Source organism: Heterocephalus glaber, unplaced genomic scaffold (assembly GCF_053883595.1).
Source record: "Heterocephalus glaber isolate CG9 unplaced genomic scaffold, H.glaber_assembly_v1.0 deba00001553, whole genome shotgun sequence".
Taxonomy (NCBI): Eukaryota; Metazoa; Chordata; class Mammalia; order Rodentia; family Bathyergidae; genus Heterocephalus; species Heterocephalus glaber.
This window is the reverse complement of record NW_028258344.1, coordinates 10,647,316-10,663,361: the sequence shown is the minus strand read 5'-3', so window position 1 is coordinate 10,663,361 and position 16,046 is coordinate 10,647,316. Positions and strand designations below refer to the sequence as shown.

At 36.3% G+C, this 16,046-nt stretch overlaps 1 protein-coding gene across 1 annotated transcript in view; it reads right to left on the bottom strand.

Moving 5' to 3' along the window:
* Dnajc5b (DnaJ heat shock protein family (Hsp40) member C5 beta) overlaps positions 1-16,046 on the bottom strand; it is a 338,000-nt gene that overhangs the window by 14,684 nt on the left and 307,270 nt on the right. Inside the window, exons 5-6 of the mRNA XM_004842119.3 lie at positions 8,075-8,288; positions 5,015-5,198 (exon numbers count right to left, since the gene is read on the bottom strand). Of these exons, the coding sequence (XP_004842176.1) occupies positions 5,015-5,198; positions 8,075-8,288 (398 nt within the window). The remainder of the gene's footprint in view (positions 1-5,014; positions 5,199-8,074; positions 8,289-16,046) is intronic.

Below are 16,046 nucleotides of genomic sequence, written 5' to 3'. Positions count from 1 at the left end.
ATCTCAGCTTCTAATTTGGGAACCTGAGAAAGTAAGGGAATTAACTTGGTTCATAATTTGTAAGTAAGTTGTGCTGGTACTCACTCACTACCTTTTATTGTATTTATCAGATTTTAATGGTTCAAAGGCAAAACAACAACAACCACAAGAGAGAGAGAGGACCATCATTCTCTATTCCCAGAAGGTACTATATCTCTTCCATTTGATCTTGGTAGATTCATAAGAATAATAGAATTTTCCTAGAATCTCATTAGAAATATGTTTTTATTTTGAGGGAGAAATAGAAATCCACTAACAAGTTTTCTAGTTGCCAATGAATAAAGAAAATGCCATTGTTTGAACTTCTCTTACTTTATTTCTTGAAGGTAGAAGCTGGGTTACACTCTCCAGCATTGTTGAAAAAACAAAATCACCCAAACAAATCTCTTCTCTCTGCTGCCAATCCCTACCCTACACCACCACTCCTGTACAGAGACTTGTCCATGTTACACCATCAAAAAATATCTTAGACTTTAGCAAGGGTCAACAAATAGAGTATAACTGAAATAAGTCCATAATAAAAGTATGCAACAAAAGAGACTTAGATGTAAAAATAGACTTGTTAAACTATCTCCAGGGAAATGAAAAACATTTCTAATTTTTTATAAGTCAGTAGGTAAAAAATGGCTTGATGTTCCAAATTTGGATTTTCATAAATTAAGAATAATAAGCCTCTATAATATGTCTTAAAAATGAAATTTGAGGTGGTTAGTCACTGAATTCAGATCAGAAATCTTTTTTCTACTCAACCCTTGTTCTTTCCTCTTCTTAGTCTTATAAAGTATAAGACAACAAAATATTAATCAGGTATTATTTCTATTCAGGAGAGAGAATTACCTCATATTAGTTTTATTATATCTTATATGTTGGCATTTCTAGATAAAAGACAGAATAATAGCCGAATGAAATGCTATACTTCATTAAAATTGATATTCATGTATGAAAAATAAGCTTCCAGCTATAATCTTCATATACTGGTCAAATCTCGCAGCACAGTATAAGCTGAAGTTCAGCTTTTAGGTGGACAATTAATATAAATCCCTGGTTCCATTTATTCTTCCATATTCCTCCCTGACTCATCTCAGTTAGCTTCCTTGTTTCTTTTTCTAGAAAAAGTATTTTTAGTACGGCTGGATAATTTATAAAACTCAGTAAAAATAAAAATATACTATACTTTATCCAAAAGCTAAGAATTTCAAAAGCTGGGCTCAGTGGCACACATCTGTATTTCCAGCTACATGGGAGGCAGGGACAGGAGAATCATAAGTTTGAGGCTAACTTGGGGCATTTTAGCAAGACTCTGTCTCAAAATAAAAGGAATTTCAAGACAGTGACAACAGAACAGAAAACCAAATGCTGGAAATCTTTTCTAGTGCACTAAGGCAAGGAAAAGAAATGAAAAGCACTCAGTGGACACAGTGGGTCCTTTCCAATTATATAAAACCCTAGGATTTTACGATTAGATACAATATAAAAAATAAAAATGTCCTGAGTGAGAAAAATTTGCTATTTTAATTTATCTAAAATAAAATTATCAAAGCCCCAATGTCAATTTCCTTTTAATTTTCCCATTTTTCTAGTGCCTTCACATTTACATTTTGCATCAAGTCTTGATGTACGATGCTTATTATTTATCATAAATAATTTGACATCCAAGTGACTAGTACCCTCCCTCAAGTATATTTTCTTAAATAACTCTAAGTGGGTCCCAGAAAAGTCTCACAGTCCAGAAAGTATAGTCTTCAGATGAAGTCTGCTTTTCATCCTTACTGGCCTTAACTTGAATTAAGTTTACCTGTAAACTACATTAAACCTCTAAATTAGTGGAGTACAAATCTGAAGTGAACTAATGCAACTAGCTATAAATGAGGCAAATATTCTAATAATGAAGTGTTAGACCAAAGAGCAGCAATGGGTTTACTATATAGTTGATGAAATGTAAGCTTCAGGGATCCTCACTTGCACAGACCCTTCCAGCTGCCCACTTTCATAGAGTGGGAGAAAAATATATTTTGAACACACAGTCAGGAAAAACATTGTCTCTTTCCACATTGACTTTCCCCGTTCTTCAAAAGGGATGACAGAAGGTTTTTTTGGAGGGTTTGGTTAAGGGAAAATAGAGCTGGGAATAGGTTTTGTTCAAATTTTAGTGCAGTATGTTTTTGTAGTTTATAGCAACTCTATGTACTGTATAGCTAGCCATGTGGATGTAGGAATGACTTTAGAAATACTCCCACACACACACACACAAAACCCCAACTCTCCCACTATGCCAATTCACATATTAAGGGAACATGAAGATCCAGGCCAGAGGTCATGCCATGTAATATGCATATGTTTAATGGGTCTGACCCAGAGTACTGGGTATTGAAGATGCAAAAAGGTTTGAGATATTCAAAGTCAAAAGTAGCCTATGGAAAGCTTACATCTTGTACATAAAATACACTAGGAAGTTATCCAAAATTTTGCAACAATCCCTAAAATTTAGACTTTATCAATAATGACTTATAAAACTGAAAGAAACCTTTATAATTCACCAATAATAGACAAATTTGAATCAAATACATTAGAGGAAAGGCAGAATTATTTTTATATTTTCCTATAGAAAGTTATATTTCACAATTATTGTTGTATGAAGAGGCAATCAAGGACTATGTAGCCACAGAGGAAAGTATTACACAGATATGCTAAGCAGCTTATTAAATGATTGCTGTTTTCTAGATTTTGTGATATATATGGCATTTGTCAGTTTTTAAGCTTTGCAATTTGTTGTGATAATTTTCTCATTTTAAATAAATATTCACTTTTGGATTGTACTTTGTGTTTTTTCTGAAGAAAAAGCTGATCAAATTGCATAAATTTCAGATCCCACAAAATCTGAATCATCCTTGAATAGGAGCTTTTAAACATTTAGAAGTAAAATAGAGTTTTTCCTCTTGGTTAAGTAATATTTAATAACATAGTCAGATGGGATTCTACAATCTCACCTTTGTAGCAAATTGGTAGCTTTGGGTATTAGAATGGAAAACACTGAAAGGCATACAAATCCATCACCAATCACTCTACAGGCAGGAACCCTGGGTGGAATTTGGCACCTAGTCTGGACTTCTGTTCCAAAAAAGAAATCTTCCACATAGAAGGTCTACTGAAATGACCTGGTGGAGCTTTTATTCCATTTAAAGAAGAAAGATGTTGAGGCTTTTCAGAGAAGTCTGATGCACTGGATTTGGGATATCTAAGTTCATTTCACCTAGTTTGGGTTTTTCCGCAATAAGGAAAAAGTTAAGAGAAGGTTGACACTGTGGATGACAATGAGTGACAATTCTTCTGTCTCACTGAACCTTCTGTCCTCAGTGACGGAGTACTCGGCTAGAGTGATTAAAGTTAGAGGGAGATCTTATGGTCAGTGCAGCCAGTGACCCTTGACTTGATTTTATAACCATTTATCTCTTTCACAAGAGGGATCAATGTACTAGGACCATAATTTGTAGGTAAGTTGTGCTATATTCACCAGCCATTCCCTAAAGAAGAGTTTCAATGCAAATGTTGCTGCTTAATCCATTTATTAGTGATCCCATTTGCTTGTTCTTTTGTATATCTTCATTAAAAGATTAATTTGTCCTTTTGTATCCCAAATAAAGAAAAAAAAATTTGTAGTACAAGTTGTATTTCACCAGGAGCCCAAAAGTTTCCAAGAAAAATAATAAAAAATGGTCAGAACACCTCCTCTGGTTGATGGACTTGCCACTCCATAGTGAGCGGTCACAGGTTTCAGGAAAATTCCTTTTGTCTTCTCTAGGGTCCCAATTCTGAAAGAGTTTAGTTCTTGGCACCATTCAGATGACTGAATACTCCTTTCTTTGACTTGGAGTCCAGATGGGTAATATTGGATATTATTTAACATTACATTTGGTAGGAAATTAAAGCCAATGCAGCTTTTAAATAGTTTCTGGTACTTGATGTCCTGGTTCTTATTTCATTGTGACCAAAGAATCAAAGTATGGTACATTCCAGAGAAGTTCAACAACCTGATTCCAGTGGTTCTGACAGCAATGTGTAACAATCAGAATTATCAAGAAATTCCTTTAGTTCACTATGTTTTTTATTTTAGTGATAAAGTCTATAATTCAGAACAATGGTACATTCCACAGGAGAAAATGACAGGAGGATTGTGGCCACAGGACAAAGTAGGACAATGGCAGGCTTGACCCCAAACTGCTTAAACAAAGACATTTCCCAAAGAACATAAAGTATCACTGGTGTTGTGAATTCTCCAAGATCTTATCTTTCTTTCCATTTTTTTCTTTTTCATTTCTAGGTAGAATCACGCATGTACATACACAGGAGGAGGTGGCTTAGCAAAGCAAATAGTCCCATTCTTTTTTTTCTTTTTTTTTTTTTGGTACTGGGGGGATCGAACTCGGGTCCTTGCGCTTGTGCAGCAGGTGGCGAAACTACTGAGCTAAATCCCCGGCAATAGTCCCATTCTTGATGCTGCTTTGGGGTTATGGTCTAATATATTTGGAAAGAAGCTATATTTCAAGGGAAGAAGGATCACTCTGGCCAAGTCCCGCCCCAAAATTATTATCAAGTAAGTAATACAAAGAAGAAAAGTCAAGGATTGATGACATTTTTGATGTTCATCTCCTCTTTCAATTGAGACCCTAATGGAAAAGGCTGAAATGTTTTTCCCGGGAGACATTCTCACCTCGGTTCTCCCTGAACACACCCAAACCTCCCTGCACCCACAGCCCGTCTCTCATAACGAGACTGAATTTTACTTCTTTCGCATCACCGTCAGCGTATTACGTGATGTCTTTCTAATAGTATCAGGGTCAGCTTTCTCTTCCCCTCATCGTCTCCAGAAGACCTACCAAAGCTGCTCGTCTGTGAGAGCCCCCATTTGGTTGTTGGAGTTCTCTCCACTTAGGTAGGATGTGGTGCTTAGTTAAGTCTATGAAGGGGTGGTCATTACCTCCCCTTTCGTCCTTTTCCAGGTCAGTCTTGATCGGTTCCTCGAGGTCTTCTGCTGACACGTAGACATCTGCTTCGGGCGTCAATGTTTTGGGGCGGCAGGCGCCACAACAACAGTTGCAGCAGCAGCACAGGCAGCAACAGAAATAGCAGCCAGTCAAAAGGCCAACGACGATGAGTAGGGCCTAGAAAAGAAGGGAAAAGGAACTGGGGGTGAGGAGTAATGGAGGCGACAATCCCGGAAGCCAGCGGTGCAACCATGCATCCCCCAAGTCCTGAAGGTACCACAGCTTACCACGGATACACATGCTGCATATCCGCCTTCATTCTTACCCCTGTAAGGGTTATCCTACAGTTTCCAGAGAATCAACTGCTTCATAAAGGTGTGCCCAATGAGGCAGATCCGGAGGAAATGACTTGTAGGTGCAGTCATGAAATACAGTATTGTCTTCTTTATTTCCTTCTTTATTTTTAATGTGATTTTTCTTAAGAGCAGAGCAAAGTAAAACAAAAACCAAACCAAGCAACGAACAAGGCCTTCACAAGTCAAATGAGATGATCAATCTACCTTGGTCACTGAAACTGAATTATTGTCACCAAAGAAAGCTAAATGGTACTGCTTCCTGCTGCCCCACATTCCTATTAGTCACTCTGTTCTCTAGTCTCTCCTTGAGACCTGTTGCATCCTCCACATCATCTCTATCCAAACCAGTAAGGGGCCTTCTTGTCTCTGCCAATTTGAAATGATAAGAAGCCCATTTTGTGAATTGAATAAAATCAATTTATGGTCTTATTTAGGACATATTACTTAAAATAGAAAGTGGATTATTCATTTTATCTAATTAATGAGCAAGAGAGATAAAAGATAAAATTAGCCGTGTGCAACACAAACACATTTTTGTTAGTAACTTAAGCAGAAATCTTTAATGTTGATCTCACTTGCCCTCTTCTCTCGTTCTGACCATTCTGTGAATATTACTTAGCCTTTACCTCCAAGGAGCTCTTCTCTTCTTTACACATCTTTGCCTTTTTTTACTTTACTATGCAATTCCCATATTCTCTTCTCTGAAAATCACATTTTCACTCATACACTATTGAGTGAGTGTGTGTGTGTCTGTGTCTGCGTTTGAGAGAGAGAGAGTTGTTGGGGATTGAAACCAGGGCTGTCACACTAATTTTCATCTCCAGACCTTAAATTTTTTTTTAAATTTAGAAATAGAGTATCACTAAGTGACTCAATTGTTCCAGGCTGAGCTCAAATTTGGGATACTCATGCCTCAGCCTCCCAAAGGGCTGGGATTATAGGCATGTACCACCATACCTGGCTCCACATTGCTTCCAAATTGCTTGCCTTTTGTGTGAAATAACCTTGCTTTATCCCTTGCAGTGCTTAGCACACTACAAGATACAAGTAGGTATCTGGTACTTAAAAAAATATATGTGTGTAATATATGTGTGTGTGTGTGTGTGTGTGTGTGTGTGAATCCTTCATGTGATGATTAATTAACGGATGAATGCTAGGCCATTCTGATGGGTACCATACATTGGCTTTGGCACAAACAGATAGGGAAAGTACATTTCTTTGTAGTTTTATTTTTAAAGAAGCACATCAGGAACAGTTTGCATATCTCTTCACTACTGGATAGATTCTTTCTGTGTATAGGATTTTAGATCAATGTCATCAACTTCCTGGGTAAGGAAGTCTATTTTCATTGTTACGTAGACAGGCCATAATGTTCATGCATATGTACATGCATAATTAATTATCTGGAACTGCAGATGTTCCGTCCCATGAAAAGATGTCATGCCTGCAGATTAGGTTCCCACAGAAGCCCTCAAAAGTCTGTATTGTTATAAGAATGCAAATCATCATAAATAATGTTGTCAGTATGTATACTTTCATCCCAAGTTTCAAATCCACTTAGCAACATCTTGACTTCTCAAGTCTTCTATAAAGAAAAGGATTTCCATGGGATTCTCAGATATCCCCCTAAAGAATTGTGGGATAGAGTTTGCAGGAGACAAATGAGACTTTAAATTGCCGATTTTCTCTGTATGGTTATGTACAAGAACACAATCTCTCTCTTTCTTCATATATGAAACTCTATGACTTAGCAAGATTTAATGGAAGAAAACAGAACTGAGCACGAAACCTGCCATTTTGGAGATGTGGTTTTTAAAAATTATTACTTAGCACCACTTATATGAATGTTAACTGTCTGCAAAATATGCTAAATGGCCAGGGATTTAGCTCAGTGGTTTTGTCACCTGCTGCGCAAGCTCAAGGACCCGAGTTTGATCCCCGGTACAAAAACAAAAAAGCTAATAGACAATATGCAGTGCCTATAAGTAAACAGACTTTCATCAGAAGATAAGAATATTAAAATTCATAAACAAATATGACTAAACATACATAATATTAGGGATTCTTAGGAAACTAAACAAAATTTACTGTACAAAAGTCAATTCTGATATTGTCCTTAAAAACTTTGCCTTTTTCTTGTTCAGAGATCCATTTTTTCTTCTTCCCCTTCTCTTCCCAACTCTATCCTCCACACTTCCATCTCACCTTTCCCTTCCCATTTCCTTCTCCACAGCCTCACAGCAGGTTCCACATGAGCCATAACATAATCACCCCCAAGATTTGTGTTTGCTGATGTCGTCTATGCTATAGATAGTAAAGTACATGGCTAAATTTGTTCTATAATAATGTATTAAACATTTGTCACACTAATGAATTATTTTTGGTTTTGAGCAATGAGTCAGTTCTTAATTAGTCACAACAGGGGAAGGAAGGCCAGTCAGAATTAACCTGAAGCTCCAAATTCAAATATAATTAATGTCTAGAAGGCTCTTAAGTCAAGCTGGATTTTATAATTAATTGATGAGCTAAAGCAAAAATGATCCCCAAATAACAGCTCTCAATAGAAGTAATCTCTCTTTTTATTTACAAGAGATTAATGGTAGTAAGATTAGTATGTCCTTGAAATAGGATCTAAAAAAGTGCATAATACCATGATGTTCTAGGAGACTGTTTTTAAAGAAAAAAAATGTGATTCACCTTTGCCCACCAGCTTGACAGCATGAAGTAGGTATTGACATTTTCCTCTCCAAATTGCTCAGCCACATAGAGTCCCAGTGATCCATATTTATCATATATGTTTCTCTTTGATGTGTCGGTTAGTATGCTATGGGCATTGTTGATTTCTTTAAACTTTTCAGCAGCAGCTGGATCACCTGGATTCTTGTCTGGATGATGTTTCAGGGCAAGTTTTCTTTTAAAATAGAAAATGGTGAGGAAAAGTGTTATTTGACAAAAATTACAATGACTTCTTAGAAGAGCAGGGTTCATTCTTTGTACAAACACTGTGAAATGATGTTTCAACTTAGTGGTTATTTAACTAAGAGTAAGTTTTCATTAAATCATGTTGTTTGTTTCTAATGTACAGGGAAAACTGTATTATTTCTCCCCTCTTGTTTTCAGAGGAATTCTCACAGTGTAATTGTTGAGACTGAAACATTTTTGTTTGGCAAATATGTGAAGTTCAGCTTTACCTGGAAGCTGGTCAATAACCCATCCAACATACAGAGAACTTTAAGAGCTCTAGCAACAGGTCTACTTTACATTCAAATTCCATGTAGAACTGGAAGAATTTTCCAGAAATGTAGAACTTCATGTCACATTTTAAAAGTTAAATTCAAGTATAAAATAAAAATATTGAATTTTTATTTCCTTGTATTATGACCCTTTCAGAAATCTCCTACAAGTCTTAACTCCCCTTTGTGCTTCTGAACAAATACTGTGACTACTCTTGTTTTCAATTGTAAGGAGTATGATCAAAAAATACAGTAAATGGTTAAAATTTTATTACAATAAAAGATAAATTATAATCAATTTCCCTCAATAAAACTCTCCCTTGATTTGAACACACATACTTATCCCATCATTTTTGCCACTTTCTGAAGGAATTATGAAAAGCTCCTATAGGTCTTTAGTTGCACTGTCTTGGCTGTCTTGATGTCTTGAATTGATTCAAAATGTTTATGTTTTGTGGTCAATGTTTTCAGAAGCATGCATTTCCATTGGATGGCTCTCAGCAGCAGCATTCAACCATATTTTCTGATCACATCTCATAGATACTCATGAAAAAGAACTCCTAGAATTGCTTCAGAAAGTGGCAAGAATGATGGAATAGTATTGAAGGGGATTCTTGGCAATGTGTCTTTTACTGTAAAACATTTTCAAAAATTTAAATATTTATCAAATATTTTGATCACATGTACATTTGACCTCTTTCCAAATAATACGTCTTTTCACTCCAAACATTCTGTATACATTTACTTATGAGTATAAGACAGTTTCTCCTCTATGAATCAAAAACAGATCCTGAAGGATATGTTATGTGTTCTGTGTTTGGAGGAGGGGAGAATTAGGGATGTTCTTTACTCTTCAGGTAAGAATAAAAGAACCTATACAATTGAAGTAAGAAGTCAGCCATGATGGACTTCTGGCTGGTGGCCATTTTTCTCACTTTCCCATAAAGACAATTTAAATAATGTTTAAAGCCATGTTCAAAATTGAATCTTGCTATTTTTTCCACTAAAAAGTCTATTTTATGACCCCCAATTGGAAATTTCACATGGCTATTCACTCTACTATGCCCATCCTGGAAATATGAAGGTGTAATAAACTTCTGTTTATTGTTTTATTCTAGACAGAATATTTTCATTAATGCAGTAATAAAATTCCAGACATAGAGCACTAAAGTATAGTATATCTTAAAAACTAATCTATATTATAAACTGAACAAATTATACTTATATTTGGAGTGGAAACATTACTGGTTAATAAGCAAGTGAGTAAGCAGCTCAGCATTTGTATGCTTTAAAAGTACCAAAATATTTAAAGGTATAAATCACGGTATATGAAACATTCTAGCTCTGAACTCAGAATAAATAAAAAACATATAACAATGATGGGGGAATGAGTATGATCAAAATATGCTATATCCATTAGTGAAAATACCACTTTGAAACCCAATATTTTATAAAGTTAGTATGCATTAATAAAATACATTTAAAGTGATATGAGGGCCATATTTGGTTAGCTTCAGAACTTATTGCAGGAAAAAAATGATGGCTCATTTAAATTTGTTTAACCAAAATATTTTTCATCTTTTGCTTTAAGAGGTGTTTTGGATCTCTCTAAATTCTTATAGATGAAAACATTGGCATCATTATTTTATACACAGAACTTATTATGAGATCTTTTACTAATAGAAAAAAATGCCTATTTTGTCATTTTTAAATGTTTACAATGTTCACTATATGCTGTCACTAAAAAGTATGTTGTAGAATTAATTCATTAATTCTCACAACAACCATATAGGTATTATAATTATTCCATTTTACAGATGAGGATATTTAGACACCAAGAGAATAAGTGTCATGCCCAATGTCATATAGCTAATAATTAAATTAGAGCTAGGATTTAAAAACAAGCAGTCTGACTCTGATCACACGCTCTTAACCACTGCTATGCTACCTATTATATTTTTAAATTTAGAAACTAGGACATGCAGAATGTTTAGTAGGCCATTGTAAGGACTTTGGCTTTAGTCCAGGTGACATGGGAGGTCATTGGGGTGTTTTGAGAAGTGCAACTTACCTGACTTTAGTCTTAGAATGATCTTAAAAGGGTGGGGCACTAAGCAACTATTTACTTAAGCAGTTGAATGATTTTGGGAGAAGACAAAGGCAAAACTGAGAGGTTTTTTTTGTTTTTTTTGTTTTTTTGGTTCTGGGGATCGATCTCAGGACCTTGCACTTGCAAGGCAGGTGCGGTGCTACTGAGCTAAATTCCTGGCCAAAAGTGAGAGAATTTTTGTTTGTTTGTTTGTTTTTTGGTTACCAGGGATTGAACTCGGGACCTTCCCCTTGTGAGGTAGGCAGTGAAACCACTGAGCTAAATCCCTGGCCCAGGTGAGAGAATTTTTTAGGAGAGTCTTCTGATCTGGGCAAAAGTGGTTTGGACCAGTGTGGTAGTAGAGGATATAGTGAGAAATAGTTGGATTCTATATATATTTTTTGAGTTATAGCTAGTGGTTTGGACATGGGATGGGAAAGAAAAAGATGAGAATGCAGCAAAGTTTTGGCCTGAGCAACTGGAAGTTGGAAATTACTATTTGACAAGATAGCAATAATTTTTTTTTCATAGTAAGGACTGTTTTGCTGGGATCCAGGAGTTCTATTTGGAGATGCCCATTAAACTTCCAAGTTGGAGACAGAGGTAGAGCGATATGAGTCTGGAGATTGGGCAAGAGTTATTGCAGCTACAGCAGAATCACTGCACTGGAGTTATATTTGTTTACTATGAAAACTATACATATTACTTCTATGGTTTTCCCTAAGCATTTTAAGTTCCAATGACAGATTATGTTCTCTTTGAATAGCTTAAAGTTTGAATAGCTTGCCCATTAAATAAAGTTCAGAGATTGTTCCCTTAAATGACTCGTTATCAAAATGGTAGGGGTGGGGGTAACAGAAAGGAAGGCCCCCAAACTACAACAACATAATGATAATCATCAAAAAAGCTCAAGGTGATTTTTAAAGCAGTTTTAATAGAATAATATTCTTGGAATTCTCATTCTGTGTCCTGGAATACTAATTGCAACATTTCCCCAACAGTTCCCAAGATGATATGTCTAGGCCAATCAAATGAAAGGGCTGTTACTTCTACCTTTAAGGGAAGAAATCCCTGGAAAATGCCTCTCTGCACACATCTTGTTTTCAGAGCTCAGTCGTACACTCATACACACTACCCAAGACTTAGCCAAAGAAGTGTGGCTTCCTGTCATTTTAAAAAGATGTTTGAATCTTCTTTAGCTCACAAGGGCAGATGTACTTAATTCATTTATCACACGCCTCTAACAATGGAGTTGGCAGATTTTGAGGGCTGGAACACCTCCATCTGTAACAAATCCAATTCCTGGTTGTCAGCAGCGTTTTGATTCCTCTTGGCAGATACTCTTGGCTCTGAGGAATCCTTGGGAAAGATGACAAGCAGAGGCAGTTGCCAAAATCACACAACTGCTCAAGGAGGTAGTTGCTTAGTGTCCCACCCTCCTGGTATTGTCTGTAGAAAACCTATGGGTGAACTTAGGGTGTGAGAAAGTGCTAAGAGTACATTTAAAAGTATTTCTTGTCATTTCTAATTTTATACTTAAAAATGGCATGATATTCAGCCAGAATGTGAGCCTTTAATTTTTTTTCCCCATTAAGTTTATTGATACATTTTAGGTATACAATACAGTTACATTCATCATTGGGATCTTGTACCTTTACATGATGTATCTTTTTTTTTTCCTGTTAAATTCTTTTATTGGTACATTGTAGGTATACAGCACAATTACATTTCTCATTGGGAATTGTACCTTTACATGATGCATCTTGGTTCTTATTTTTTCCCCATTCCTATCCCTCCCTTCACCCCCTCCACCCTTCCCTGTTTACAAAGACTTTATTTCCATTTTTTCCATTTCTCATCATTTGTCCTTTCCCTTCTTTCCTTTCCCCTGCCCCTCCCACTACCCCTACCCCTTTGGACCTTTTCTTCCTATTTTGCATTATTGATTATTTATTCTAATCATTGCTACATTTTAGGTATACAATATAATGACATTCATCATTGGAAATTTGCACCTTTACATAGTCTCTCTTGGGTCTTATTTTTCACCCTTGCCCAGCCCTCCCTTCAACCCCTCCATTCCTCCCTATTTACAAAGATTTGGTGGGAGTGTGGACTGGTGCAACTACTGTGGAAATCAGTATGGAAATACCTCAAAGTACTAGGATTGGAAGTCTCATTTGACCCAGCTATTCCACTGCTGGGGATCTTCCCCAAAGAATTGAAAGAATCATACCACAGTGATATATGTGCACCCATGTTCATAGCAGCACAGTTTGTGATAGCTAAAATTGGAAACAGCCCAAATGCCCATCAACTGGAGACTGGATCAAGAAAATGTGGTTTTTTAATAAAATGGAGTACTATTCAGCCATAAAAAAATGAGAAATTAGAGACATTTATAGCTAAGCGGATGCACATTGAAGTGATACTCTTAAGTGAAATAAATAGGACACACATGTATAAATACCGAATAGTTTCTCTGGTGTGAGAAACTGAAAGTGTAAATAAGGACTAAAATGTATAATAGGTAATGTGAAATAGGAAGAAAAGGGGCAAAGGGGAAGGAAGTGGGAGGGCTAGGGGAAAGGATAGAAGGGAATGGGATTAATATGAGAAAATGGAAAAATAGGTACATGATGTATCTTGGTTCTTATTTTTTATTTTTCCCCATTCCCTTGTCCTCCCTTCATCCACTCCACCCTTCCCTATTTACAAAGACTTTGTTTCCATTTTTTCTTCTTCTCATGTTTTTTCTTCTCCCTTCTTTCCTTTCCCCTACCCTTCTCCTTCCCCTACTTCTTTAGACTTTTTCTTTCTATTTGTGAGCTTTTCATTCTAAATCTCTATTATTTCAGTCACCTGTTAATCTGATATGGCTGTAACTAGCAGTATTGCAAATACTGTACTACCCAATGCCCTTCATTTCTACTTCAAAAGCCAATGACAGCCGTCAACGAAAATGCATAGTGAATTCAATGAGCAACAGAAAAGGTAGATAACCATGAGGTTTGTAATTATAATTATCTAAAGTGCCAAGATCTACCCATTTTGAGGGAGTGAAATACTTTTAAGAATTACAATGCTTTGCCCTGTTCTCTTCCTTGCCCTATCTAAATGCTTTCAGATGAAATCTATCTTCTACTTTCTACCAGTTTCCCAGTCACCTTAAGCCAGATTGCAATCATGTTGACCTAGGTTTTGGACAAATCTAGTGCCAAGAGGTTGGAACATAAGAGAGCTCATTTGGGAATATTAACCTCTGAGCCTCAGGGAAGCAAGTTCCACTATGGCATGGCAGTGTCATAGCTCCATTCTCCTACTCAACATGTTTTCAGGTGCTTTCTCCACTTATTTTCTGCTGCTATTTCAAAGATGTTTTTCCATTGCTCTCTGAATTTTTGTTGAACACTCTCAGCCACACACTTTATTACCTCCAATTTCTCACGAGGATAAAAGAGAAAAGAAAGGGTAAGGCACTGAGTTCTTCCTATATCTAAGAGCCTTTAAAATTACCATTATGGAAGAACCAATGCCTATTATAAAAGAATATGGGCCAGAGGATAGATCAAATATAGACCATTCTTTCCAGAGAAAACTGGCAGTGATGGGAAGAAGTGTGATAGAAAAATGAGCTTCTATAAACAAACCCTAAATCAGTGACCCCTTGATGTATGGTAAGTGCCGTGAATATGGACCCTGGACCTCTGATGGTATGTTACGATAGTGGAAATTCAGGGAATTCATGTGCCCTCTTGGACTCAACAATACCCATGTGAAAATATAAGAAACCAATATATGAGTTTCCCATGCATACTGCCCTGGCATTTGGTATGACAGACATTAAAGTGACTGTCAATCTGGTGATATATATATATGGGGTTGATACAGATGTAAGTTAGAGATCCTCTATTTAAGTGTATTTTAGTCTTACACATTCTTAGTTTGTTTTAAAAATTAATTTGTGGGATTTAAAAAAATACATATTCTGAGCCAGGTGCAGAAGCACAGCCTGTAATCCCAGTATTCAGGAGGCTGAAGCAGGAGGATTTCGTGTTCAAAGCTAACAAAAAATACATGTTCTATATACGCTGTATATAAATCCTTTGTCAGTTATGCACTGCAGTATCTTCTCCCATTCTGGGCCTTTGTTGGCATTGTTATTTTCTTAATGGTATCTGTTGATGAACAGCAGTTCTTAAGTTTAATATAGTTGAATTAATCAATCTTTCCATGAATTCAAGAAGATATTGTTCTATAAATTCTTTATAACTAAAATCTTTATACTTTTGACTTTCATATGGAAGTCTATGGCCCAACACTTACTTATAGAAATATCCAACTATCTTTACACCATTTATTTTAAAAGACAAAATGCCTTCCCAAAATACCTTACTCAGATTTCTATTCTGTTCCACTGTTTCTGGTGATTTATGAGTCAGTAACAATCTTATTTTTTTTGCTTAAATTCTTTTATTGGTACATTTTAGGTATACAGTGTGTTTACAGTTATCATTGGGAACTTGTACCTGTAAATGATGTATCTTCCTTCTTATTTTTTCCCCATTCCCTGTGCTCCCTTCACCCCCTCCACCGTTCCATATTTACAAAGACTTTGTTTCCATTTTTTCCTTTTCTCATAGTTTTTTCCTTTCCCTTTCCCTTCCCACTTCCTCTACCTTTTTGGACCTTTTCTTCCTATTTCAAATTATCAATTATTCATTTTAATCATTTTAATCCTTATTTACACTTTCAGTTTCTCACACTAGAGAAACTATTTGGTATTTACACATGTGTGTCCTATTTATATCACTTAAGAGTATGGCTTCAATATGCATCCATTTGGCTATAAATGTCTCTAGTTTCTCCTTCTTTATGGCTGACTAGTACTCCATTTTATTAAAAAAAAAAAAAAAAACCCCAAAACCACATCTTCTTTACCCAGTTTCCAGTTGATGGGCACTTGAGCTGTTTCCAAGATTTAGCTATTACAAAGTATGCCACTATAAACATGGGTGCACATATATCACTGTGGTATGAATTTTAATTCTTTGGGGAAGATACCCAGTAGGGGAATAGCTGGGTCAAATGGGACCTCTAGTCCTAGTTCTTTGAGGTGTCTCTGAAGGAGAAGTTCAGGTCTGGCTGGGTCAAGTACACCGCACTCCAGTCTCTTGAGCATGCTCAGAGACAAAAAACGGAGTTGAGCAAGCTCACTCCAGGGCGTAGAATCTAGATCAAGTCGACCATACCTCCTCACTCTTTGGGTCGTGACTCCTTCGCCTCTCCCAGAGGATCACCCCATACGGTTTAAAATAAATTTAACTATGTTGTCCATTGTGTATAA